At 40.3% G+C, this 12,482-nt stretch overlaps 1 protein-coding gene across 5 annotated transcripts in view; it reads left to right on the top strand.

Moving 5' to 3' along the window:
• IMPG2 (interphotoreceptor matrix proteoglycan 2) overlaps positions 1-10,600 on the top strand; it is a 74,050-nt gene extending 63,450 nt beyond the window's left edge. The window contains exons 15-19 of one of the 5 annotated variants that reach the window (XM_010841993.1): positions 3,052-3,262; positions 4,758-4,946; positions 7,725-7,956; positions 8,451-8,530; positions 10,310-10,600. In XM_010841993.1, the coding sequence (XP_010840295.1) occupies positions 3,052-3,262; positions 4,758-4,946; positions 7,725-7,956; positions 8,451-8,530; positions 10,310-10,325 (728 nt within the window). In that variant the 3' untranslated portion in view covers positions 10,326-10,600. The other 4 variants (XM_010841991.1, XM_010841992.1, XM_010841990.1 and 1 more) reach the window with 4 other exon arrangements.
• The last annotated feature ends 1,882 nt before the right edge of the window (positions 10,601-12,482 follow it).

Below are 12,482 nucleotides of genomic sequence, written 5' to 3'. Positions count from 1 at the left end.
GTATTACAATTCAAAAGCATCAGTTCTTTGGTGCTCAGCCTTCTTTATGGTCCAACCCTCACGTTCATACATGAAAACTGGACAAACCATAGCTTTGACTATATGGACCTTTGTTGGCTAAGTGATGTCTGATTTTTAATATGCTCTCGAGGTCTGTCATAGCTTTCCTTTCATGGAGCAAGTGTCTTTTAATTTCATGGTCATAGTCACCATCTGCAGTGATTTTGGAGCCCAAGAAAATAAAATCTATCACTGCTTCCACTTTTCCGCTTCTATTTGCCATGAGGTGATGGGATCAGATCCCATGATCTTAGTTTTTTAATGTTGAGTTTTAGGACAGCTTTTTCACTCTCATCTTTCACCCTCATCAAGAGACTCTTCAGTTCCTCTTCACTTTCTGCCATTAGTGGTATTATCTGCTTATCTAAGGTTGTTGGTATTTCTCCCGGCAAACTTGATTCCAACTTGTGATTCATCCAGCCTGGCATTTCATGTGATTGCTCTACGTATAAATTAAATAAACAGGGTAACAATGTACAGCCTTGTTGTACTCCTTTCCCAATTTTGAGTCAGTCTGTTGTTCCATGTCCAGTTCTAACTGTTGCTTCTTGACCTGCATATAGGTTATACAGGTTTCTCAGGAGACAGGTAAGGTTGTCTAGTACTCCTGTTTCTTTAAAAATTTTCCAGTTTGTTCTGATCCACAATGTCAAAAGCTTTAGCATAATCAATGAAGCAGAAGTAGATGTTTTTCTGACACTCCTTTGCTTTCTGCATGATCCAACAAATGTTGGTAATTTGATCTCTGGTTCCTCTGCCTTTTCTAAACCCAGCTTGAACATCTGGAAGTTCTCATTTCATGTACTGCTGAATCCTAGCTTGAAGGATTTTGAGCATAACATTGCTAGCCTGTGAAACGAGAGCAGTTGTATAGTAGTTTGAACATTGTTTGACATTGCCCTTCTTTGGGATTGAAGTGAAAAAGGACCTTTTCCAGTCCTGTGACTGCTGCTGAGTTTTCCAAATTTGATGGCATATTGAGTGCATTACTTTAATAGCATCATCCTTTAGGATTTGAAATAGCTCAAGCTCAGCTGGAATTACATCATCTCCACTAGCTTTGTAGTAATGCTTCCTAAGGCTCACTTGACTTCACACTCCAGTGTGTCCGACTCTAGATGAGTGACCACACCATTGTGGTTATCTGGTTAAGACCTTTTTGGTATAGTTCTCCTGTGTATTCTTGCTACCTCTTCTTAATCTCTTCTGCTTCTGTTAGGTCCTTACCATTTCTGTTTTTTATTGTTCCCATCCCTGCATGAAATGTTCAGTACTATCCTTACCACCCCCTAGATACACTTCTGTCCCTCACAGGGACAGATTTCCGCCTAGGCCAGGATTAGATTATTTTCTGATTACAAAGCCACAAAGTGAATATGAGGACCAGGATGTGAAGACTTAGGAAATACACAGTGGAATCCTGCTGTGTAGTTCCCTTGTGGAAACTGCCATCTGTTAGCGCATTTGTATACTCTTCTTGTTCTATGAGCATTTTATTTTTGGTCCTCTGTATTAGTTTCCTAGGACTTCTGTAACAGAAGATTACAAATTGGGTGGCTTCTAACAGCAGAACTTTATTCTGTCATAGTTATCGAGGCTAGAAATGCAAATCAAGATGTTGGTAGAGCCATGTCCCCTCTGAAAGTTCTAAGAAAGAAGCCTATCTTGCCTCTTCCTAGCTTCTGGTGTTTGCCAGCAATCCTTGATATTCCTTGACTTGTAGATGCATCACTCTGGTCTCTACTTCTGTCTTTATATGGCCTTCTTTCCTGTGTGTTTGTGTCCTTGTGTCCAGATTTCTCTCTTTTTATAAGGACACCAGGTATTGGACTTTGGGTAACCTAATCCAGTATGACCTCGTCTTAACTTGATTGCATTTGTAAAGACCCTATTTCCAAGCAAACTCATATTCCGAGGTTCTAGGTGGGCATGAATTTTAGGGGACAGTATTCTACCCAATACCTCCCCTCTCATTCCTACATAAGGCCAAGAAAGATTAGCTGCAGAGAATCTACATATTCCAAGGTCACAGATTCATGCAAAATGTCTTGAATTTTCACAGCAGCAAGGAAGTTATTGATTCTCAAAGCAACATTAATTTACCTGGAAACTGAGAGACTATGCTTTTTGTTTTTCAACCTTCCCTTCATCTTCTAGCTAAACCTTATGCTTTTTCATATAGATGAGTTCATGGGTCATTTCCAGTGATTTCTTCTATTTGTGGTATCTTCTTTACCATTTGCCTTTTTGTAATTCAGAGATTGCCATTCACCACTGAAGAACATGCAGTTTTACCATGATAGGATGGAAGGCCCATCTATGGTCAGTTTTTATATCATTTTTGACTGGTTTTTGTCCTAAATAATTTTTTTAAATGTTACTTTCTCTCATCCCATGAATTGAAATTGGAATTACTAAAGCCAAAATACTGTTGAGGTGGTGTGGGGCTGATATGTTTTCATGATATTAACTTTCACAAATCTCAAATGTTCTTAGACTGCTCTTTTGTGGCTGTACTCATCCCTGAGGCTTCCACCAGTTCTTCTCTATACTCTGTCTCTCCATGCCATGTTCTCAGTGAGGTGAGGGTAGGAGTAGGGTATGCAGCCTGATGTGCGGAGTAGAGGACCACGACAGCAGGATAGGCTTGGTGGAAATGAATGGTACGTGAAAACTGTTTAATTTAGACCTATAATACATAGATTTTAAATCTTCTACATCCTTCTTATATAAAACAGGTCAAGGCTCGCCCAGGTCACTGGATCCTATAATTTGGCTCTGCATTTCAAAGAAATTTGACAAAAGCTATCATCAGTCAAGGGCGAATCGGAAACTTTTTGTGGTGTGGGTGGTGATATATTTCAGTGATTCAGGAAGGGGATTGTCCCATGGTACTTTGAATGGGAGACCCTTATTGGAGGGGCTTCTTATACCCCAATTCCTATGTTTTGCCTTTCCTTATACCATTCTTTGGTTTGTTTGGTATTTTAGGTGATCAAGCCAACCCTTGCAAGTTTCAAGCATGCAATGAATTTTCTGAGTGTTTGGTCAATCCCTGGAGTGGAGAGGCAGAGTGCAGATGCTACCCTGGGTACCTGAGTGTGGAAGATCTGCCCTGTCAGAGTCTCTGTGACCTACAGCCCAACTTCTGCTTGAATGATGGGAAGTGTGACATCATGCCTGGACATGGGGCCATTTGTAGGTATGTCGTAGGGAGAGATTTTGGCTTCACAAGGTTAGAGATACTTCCTCTGAAGAAAGAGATCTGTGCCTATGATGTTAGGATGATCACAACAATTTTTATTAGAGAAGTTATATCTAGGTAATAGATGTGGCGGTGGTTTAGCTGCTAAGTCGTGTCCGATTCCTGTGACCCCATGGACTGTAGCCCTCCAGGCTTCTCTCTTCATGGGATTCTTGTTCTTCCAGGCAAGAATACTGGAGTGGGTTGCCATTTCCTTCTTCTTCCTGATCCAGGGATCGAACCCAGGTCTTCTGCACTGCAGGCAGGTTTTTTCCCAACTGAGCTACCAGATGGGTGCCATCTAGTTCACATGTGAAGACTGAATCAGTTATTAGGCCTGAATTATACCCAGTTCAATGGGTTATTTTATCGTATGTTCTACAAAGCTGTAAGAAAAACATTGCCTAGTGTCTTCTGGAGAGTACTTGGAATAGTTGGAGATCTTTGTGTAATGGTTTTTAGTGGTGATAACAAGGCGATTGCTGCTCAAATTGTGTTTTGATATATAATCAACACTTTGTACTGTATCTGAAACAGAGGAGTTTTATTGTTCTATTTGAATTATGTTTTTAACAGCTTTGGGCTGCTTTTGGTAAAAATGAGTATTCCAAAATAAAGAATAGCAAGTATTTAAAGTTGTGATAGTTTAAGTATCTAATTTCTATTTTTTAAAGGTAGGGTCAAAGAAAATATACCAGACAGATGAGCAGATTCAGGCAGACTTCCCTGGTCACTCTACTTAAACAGAGCAGAACCAACCATCCTCCCTACCACATCCAACCAAAGTCACAAGGTGTGAAGGAGAGGATGCTGAGAACAAGCAGGGAGGGACCTCAGTAAGAGGACAGTCTGTGAATTTCAAAAGGGGAAAGTGTTGGCATCAATGTCAAAAGCAGAGGAAATAGGCGGAAATGATTCAGATCTTCTGTATGTAAAGTTTGGCTGTAAAACTAAGAGGAAAAATAGTCTCTTGATTTTCAAAAAAATAAATCTGATTTTATAGAGCAGTGATTGCTGCTCTGGGAATTGAGGATGCTTTTACATAGTGTGTGGCCTTGTAGTTTGGAGGATCTCTGCAGTGTGGTGGAAGGATGTGAGGAGTCTGGGGACCTGGGTTCTAGACCAGCTGTTGTTGACAAATTGTGTGATCTAACTCCAATTTTTTACTTTATCGAAAACGGGCCTGTTTTTCATTATCCATAAACAACAGAGTTGACTAAACTACTTTCTATAAGTCTAGTTATTCTTTTATCAGTCTTTACAAGTAGTCACTGGGGACCTCTTGAGTCTGTGCCAGGCATTATGCACAGCCTTTAATCTTACTCACCTCTTTACTGAAGATTCCTGTGGTCAGCATTTCTCTCTCTACCTGTGCTCAGTCCCACTGAAGGTTCTGCTGTTGTTACTTTCAACAGAGTGATTTCATTTGTGGCTTGGTCACTTCTTGTTTCAGGTGCCGGGTGGGTGAGAACTGGTGGTATCGTGGTGAGCACTGCGAAGAGTTTGTGTCTGAGCCCTTGGTGATCGGCGTCACCATTGCCTCCATGATTGGACTTGTCCTCATTTCTTCTGCTGTAGTCTTCTTCATCATCAAGGCTCTTCAAGCTCAATATGTTAGGAGGGAAAGAGAGAGACCCTCCAGGTAAATAACAACAGTTGCTCTCTGATGGAATAAAATATTCCTTTTATTCATTCATTTTGTACTTTATGTGTCCTGAGTACTGGAAGGGGTCTGAATGGAGGGGAGAGGGCTATAAAGTTCAGAAGAGACATGGTTCCTGTCCTCAGAGGGTGTCAGTCTGGAAACAAACATAAGCAACAGTTTGAACAACCTGCTAGAATGCCTAGATGAGTAATTTGTTTTCCCTAGGGGAGGGCAGCTTAGATGCTTTAATAATGGTTATGATATTTGACTGGACGGAAGAGTAGATGTTTGCTGCAGGAGGTAGATGGAAAACTTTCTAGCCAGTTGAAGGAACAAACAGAGAGGCATGCATGAATCTCACTGCACAACGGAAGAATGGCATCCTTGAGTGGGGCCAGACTGCCTGTTGCGTGGTGCAGGAGGGGTTGGAAGGGTGATGGAGATAAGGTGAGGCCCATGTGAGGACCAGGTCTATTAGTTTGTTCCCCTTTGGCTCACTCCAGTGGTAATTAGGCAGACTTTACATCTAGGTGCAGAGTACATCATGAGAAACGCTGGACTGGCAGAAACACAAACTGGAATCAAGATTGCCGGGAGAAATATCAATAACCTCAGATCTGCAGATGACACCACCCTTATGGCAGAAAGTGAAGAGGAACTCAAAAGCCTCTTGATGAAAGTGAAAGTGGAGAGTGAAAAAGTTGGCTTAAAGCTCAACATTCAGAAAATGAAGATCATGGCATCGGTCCCACCACTTCATGGGAAATAGATGGAGAAACAGTGGAAACAGTGTCAGACTTTATTTTTCTGGGCTCCAGAATCACTACAGATGGTGACTGCAGCCATGAAATTAAAAGACGCTTACTCTTTGGAAGGAAAGTTATGAGCAACCTAGATAGCATATTCAAAAGCAGAGACATTACTTTGCCAACAAAGGTCCGTCTAGTCAAGGCTATGGTTTTTCCTGTGGTCATGTATGGATGTGAGAGTTGGACTGTGAAGAAGGCTGAGCACCGAAGAATTGATGCTTTTGAACTGTGGTGTTGGAGAAGACTCTTGAGAGTCCCTTGGACTGCAAGGAGATCCAACAGTCCATTCTGAAGGAGATCAGCCCTGGGATTTCTTTGGAAGGAATGATGCTAAAGCTGAAACTCCAGTACTTTGGCCACCTCATGCGAAGAGTTGACTCATTGGAAAAGACTCTGATGCTGGGAGGGATTGGGGGCAGGAAGAGAAGGGGACGACAGAGGATGAGATGGCTGGATGGCATCACTGACTCGATGGACTTGAGTCTGAGTGAACTCCAGGAGTTTGTGATGGACAGGGAGGCCTGGCGTGCTGCGATTCATGGGGTCACAAAGAGTCTGACACGACTGAGCGACTGATCTGATCTGAAGAATCTGACAAGAAATAGAATCTGATTCTCATTTTAGTTAAGTAAAGATTCATTAATAGAGGAGATAGAACCTATTCTACTTGCTAGACTAGCGATCCAGGGACCTTTTGGTGTAATGTGATCACAGTCACTGGCTGTACTTTGCTTCTATGCTTCCAGGTCTGCTTCCGGTCTAGGTTACCTCCACTCACCCTCTGGCTTGGCTGAGGAGGCACTGCTCCTAGTTTCCTATAGCACCCAGAACATAATTCTGTTATCATTCTTACATTTTTTATTGGTTCTGACTTTTCATTGGACCATGATCTTGTTCTAGAGAGATTCAAACAAATTCTTTGTATTGTCAGCATCTAAGAAAATTCCTAGGCACACAATCAGTGTTCAGTAAATAGTTGTAGACCTGAATTGAATTTAATTGAAGCCCATTCCCCCATGAGTTTTTATTTCTATTACTTTCTTCTTGTGGTTAAACATTGATTTTTTTAAAAAATGTATTTATTTTTAATCAAAGGATAATTGCTTTACAGTATTGTGTTGGTTTCTACTAAACATGAACATCAATCACCATAGGTCTACCCATGTCTCCCTCCACTTGAACATCCTCCCACCTCCCCGCCATCCCACTCCTGTAGTTTGTCGCCGAGCCCCAGCTTGAATTCCCTGAGTCATACAGCAAATTCCCATTGGTTATTTTACATGTGGTAATGTGTGTTTCCATGTTACTGTCTCCATATATACCACCCTCTCCTCCCCCGTCCCCTACCCATGTCCCTAAATCACTTCTCAACATCTGTGTCTCATTGCTGCTCTACAGATAGGTTCATCGGTACCATCTTTCTAGAGTCCACGTATATGCATTAGTGTACATTTGTTTTTCTCTTTCTGACTTACTTCACTCTTGTATAAGAGGCACTGTATTCATCCACCTCATTAGAACTGACTCAAATGTGTTCCTTTTTATGGCTGAATAGTATTTACACACTGATTTTTAATTTGTCTATGCTGGAAATAATGATGCTATTCCCACTGATTTTAATGAAATGCTTAATATTTAATATTCCTTAAAATTTAACATTTCCATTAATATTAATAAAATGCGATCAGCAGCCATAGTTCCCCATCAACATTCATTAGGTACCAGGCACTTTAGGGCAAATAAAAAATAAAGAGACAAGGAACTGGCCCCACAGGGCACTTATCAAGTAGTTGAGGAAATTATAGTGATAACAAGCTGGTAAATAATATTTGAGATTGATCTGGATCTTTTCCACAGTCACTCCCCTCCCATTTGTATCCAATTAGTCTCTTTTTCTTCCTCAACAGGAATTTTGCTCCAGGTAAATAGTCTCCTGAATAGCTGAGCATCCAGAAAAGAACCTGAGTCAATTATACTTTTCTTTTTGTGGCTCCAGCAGGCAGCGTGATGGCCTCTCATCCGTAGAAAGTGCCGTGAAGCACAACCCCGTATTTGAAAGTTACGAGGCCGACCTCGAGCAGTATGAGGGCCCCTATCCTCAGCGGCCCTTCTACAGCTCCACAGACAGAGAGATGATTGCTGGTCTGAGCAGGGAAGAGATCAGACAAATGTATGAGAACAGTGACCTTTCCAGAGAGGTAGGAAACTTGGTTTTTCTCTTGTTGCTCTGCTGGGGGGTGTGTGTGTGTGTGTTCATGTGTATACTTAGGCTTCAAGAAAGAATGGAAATTATTTCACGATTAGTTTTTTTTTCCTCATGATACCTCCCAGTCAGTGTGATATGTAGCCAGGATATAGTTCTGTGTTGTATCATATTTCCTACCCAGTGATTCCTGTATCGTTATTAGCAAATGTCTTCCTCCTCCCTTAGAAATGTTAGCAAATGTCTCCATACTCCTTAGAAATATACGTCTGATTTATTCAGAGCAGTTCATGTAGTAGCCACAACTTCCACCTTTTTTTGAAAAGTCTGTTGTTTTCTGTAGCTCTCTCCTGTACCACCCAGAAAGCTACAGTCTCTTATAAAAATTAGACCTCTTTTTTAAAAGGCCATTAAAGTTTTTTTTTAATGTAATGTATGGCTTTTTTTTTTTTTCTTCTTCTTCTTCCTTCCTTCCTCCCTCCCTTAAAGGAAATCCAAGAAAGGATGAGAATTTTGGAACTGTATGCCAGGGATCCTGAGTTTGCAGCTTTTGTCAGAGAACATCAAATGTAAGCATTTAAGAGAGTACCTGCACCCAGATTCTAAACAGTTCACCTTACAGTAGGGCCACGAGTGTGAATACATAATTCCTGTCCATATGACAGGGGTTTTGTTGGTAACCAGTGTTGTTGAGTTCTTTACAGTTAATCCACATCCACTCTGATTCTGCAGTTATTCCTTCTAGTGCCTTTACAAGTTGAATGTTTCTTATTTAAGTTGTGTGAGTGCAGAAAGGAAACATCAAAGAAATGGAGAGTCTTACTCAGGATCACAGATGACAGCAAGTGCCAGTGAAGATTGAAAACAAAGACACTCTGTGTTCTGGACTAGAGCTTCCTCGCTCTGTCATATTTTCTCTTATTAGCATAGAGTCATCTGTTTGAATAACCAAATGCTCACATATTTTAACATATACTTCCTTTCCTATCTCTGTAGATCCTTTTAGGTATACTTTGAATGAGGCAGATCTCATTAAAGTGCGTCTCTTGCTTCTTTCAACTTCACCTTACTTTTCAATATGTCTTTTTCCATTACTTTTTTCAGCATACATTTTGGGCAAGTGTCCATAGTTTTTTTGTCTTCCCTTTGCATCTTACGATCCATAACAAGACGTAGGTTACAAAAATACAATACCCTTGTAAAGAGACCATTTATAGATGTTAACTGAGGGTAGTGGGTGGGATTATTATTTGGTTTTGATATTTGGTCCTACAGCTGCCCTTTGAAAGGTGCTTCCTTGTGGATGGGTCTCACCCAGGCCAGATAATGGCACCTGGCTTTTAGAAGAAAAAAACTAGAGCAATTCATGCCTGCTTATAGAAGAAACTGATAAAGGATCAACCACACATGTGGTTCTGGTTGGAGCCTCTGCCCCTTTGCTCCAAATCCCCTTTCTTTGACAGGCAGCCCCTCACTCATGGTTCCTTTGATAGGAACGGATGGATTGACACCAAAGGAAACTAAGGAAGATGCTTTTCTGGTTCCCCATGCATGGTAGATACTCCTTTAAGAAGAAAACTCTCTGAACATCTGACTTGGCCAATGGGAGTTACTGCAAACCTTGCTTGAGTGCTGTCAAAGCAATATTAATAGGATTCTACCTTTTAATCCAGGATATCTGCTAATCTCTGTATCTCCAGCCAGTAGATGACCTATGGCACAACTTCAGTGGTATCCAATAGAAAGATGATGACTGATTTTTTTTTAATCTTTCCTAAGACCCTTTTATAAGCCCCTCAGAGCCATCTGTGTTTCCTGAATTAAAAAGGTATCTCATCTAGGCTAAGAAATCCAGAGAGGAACCAGGAGAGCCTAGTTAGGGACAGCCAGATTGACTACATGCTTCACTTTCTTCTGGTAAACTGTTTGGCATTAAAATATATGAAAAAAAATCATATAACAAAGAAGAGTTAAACAAGATCCAGTGAAACAAAAGAATGTTCACACAGACACTATAACCCTAAGGGGATTGTTCAAAGTCAGGAGACAGCATTGAAAAAATGTTAGGGACGTGACCAGTACATTTTCAGTTTTCATGTAGTCTGGAGTTTTCATCTACCAATAGCTCATGAAAATATTACTGGACTTGGTTTAGGATTCAGTAAAAATATTACATAGTCTTTGTAGACTGGATTTTTTTTTTTTTAACTTAGCAAAGCACAGGACAACTTTCCTGCAAAGAAAGGATTGGTAATTTTAGGAAGATAGTTTGACAATACATTTCAACAAAAGTTCATTTCAGTACCTTTTAGCTTTTTTCAACTAATTGCTCTTTGTTTGTTTCATAGCAGGGAAGAGCTTTAATCAAAACTCATATTTGCAACTGATTAGAAGCCTAGAGAAGATGGAGATCACTCATTACATCATATTAATTAACCTGGATTTGGAACTCTATTGAAAGAAGAGTTTTCTATTAAAAAATTAAATTCGGGACTCAAAATTTTTTTCTGGTTTAAAATTTTAGAATTTGGCCAGAGATGCGATGGTATTTATATCCACAAAGACCAAAAGCTGTATTTCAGTTCAGTTCAGTTCAGTCACTCAGTTGTGTCTGAACATTCTTTTGCAACCCCATGGACTGCAGCACGCCAGGCCTCCCTGTCCATCACCAGCTCTTGGAGTTTACTCAAAGTCATGTCCATTGAGTCGGTGAAGCCATCCAACCATCTCATCCTCTGTCATTCCCTTCTCCTTCTGCCTTCCATCTTTCCCAGCATCACGGTCTCTTCAAATGAGTCAGCTCTTCACATCAGGTGGCCAAAGTATTGGAGTTTCAGCTTCAGCATCAATCCTTCCAATGAATATTCAGGACTGATCTCCTTTAGGATGGACTGGTTGGATCTCCTTGCAGTCCAAGGGACTCTCAGGACTCTTCTCCAAGACCACAGTTCAAAAGCATCAATTCTTCGGCGCTCAGCTTTGTTTATAGTCCAACTCTCACATCCATACATGACTACTGAAAAAACCATATCTTTGACTAGACAGACCTTTGTAGGCAAAGTAATGTCTCTGCTTTTTAATATTCTGTCTAGGCTGGTCATAGTTTTTCTTCCAAGAAGCAAGCGTCTTTTAATTTCATGGCTGCAATCACCATCTGCAGTGATTTTGGAGCCCAAAAAATAAAGGCTGTCACTGTTTCTGTTGTTTCCCCATCTATTTGCTATTTGAGGTGATGGTAAGCTATATTTAAAGGGAATCAAAACTGTGTGAATTCTGGAAAGTTTTCTATAAGGAAGAAGCCGGGTCTGGGAATTGGGGATTCATTTGCTATCTGCTTCTGAGTCTCTGAGAGTCTCTCTTAATAACTGTGCTTCAGGTTTCACAGCAGGAAGACAAGGTGAGACTCTTACCAGACGAAGTAAGCTTAATAGCTGAATATTTGCAGCATGTTAGTTCAGGTGAAATGAAAAGCTTTTGAAGTAGTTTTAACATAGTTTATGGTCAGACATTCACCTAACTAAAATATTAAGCCTTTTTTTAATCAAATCGTTGAAGAAAAAGTAAGCTTTTTGCTTTAGGATAGAGTTAGGCCTGTACTTTGTGCTTCTACCAGAGTTTTCAGTTTCCGGAGCCTGTTAATCAAAACCACATTATTTTGTTAATTATGTTAATATCCTGTTTTTTAAAGCTGTCTCGGCCAACACATATGTATAAAGTTTAGAGGGTTCTCCATAGACTAAAGATGAATTCAATCAAGTGGACAGGGAAGGAGAGGGTGTTGGGTCAAGACCACAGTACTGAGAGTATACTTTGCTGATTGATGGGTATGCTGAGTCAGAACAGATGGGTTCCCTGACTCTGCTGCTGCTACCTCACCATGACCCGTGCAAACCTTGTATCTCCTCTAGTTCCTGGTGTTTTAATTTCAAAAACAGTATTTAACTCCCTCCTATGGTATAGGTTGGCTGCTTCTTTATGAATACCTTGTATCTAAATTCACTCCTGCTTACATAAAACAGGGCAGGACTTCCATTGCAATTAAAATAACTTTTTTTCCCTCTATACATAGGAAAAAGTCACATCTTATATAAATTTTAACTGAAAATGGAAGCTTTACTCTATTTCCTAGCACTTTGTGAATGGTAGCCTTGGAGGGGGCACGGAGAGTGCCCTATCGCTCCTAATATTGAGTTGTGTATGCAAATAGGCTGTTATTGATGCAGGCGTGTTTCATGTTAGGTATCTTCATGTTAGTCAAAGATAATCTTTAATATTTTGGTTTCTTTATGACCAGATACTATTAAGCAGGGATAGATTGACCATGAGCTAAAATACTTGGTTCATTTTTTTTTTCTCAATTTAATGATTGCCAGTTTCACTCATTATGAAGACACCAGAAACAAAATTGCTGGAATGAGTACATGCCACAATAAAGCTATTGAAAGCCTTGAAGATGTCTAGGTATTTTGCAAAGTATGTATGGGTCACAGGTTTTATGAGTGTGTGTTTATATAGGTTGGT

Source organism: Bison bison, unplaced genomic scaffold (genome assembly GCF_000754665.1).
Source record: "Bison bison bison isolate TAMUID 2011002044 unplaced genomic scaffold, Bison_UMD1.0 scf7180017864168, whole genome shotgun sequence".
Classification (NCBI taxonomy): domain Eukaryota; kingdom Metazoa; phylum Chordata; class Mammalia; order Artiodactyla; family Bovidae; genus Bison; species Bison bison.
Note: the sequence above shows the minus strand (reverse complement) of the source record. Positions and strands in the feature narration are given on the sequence as shown.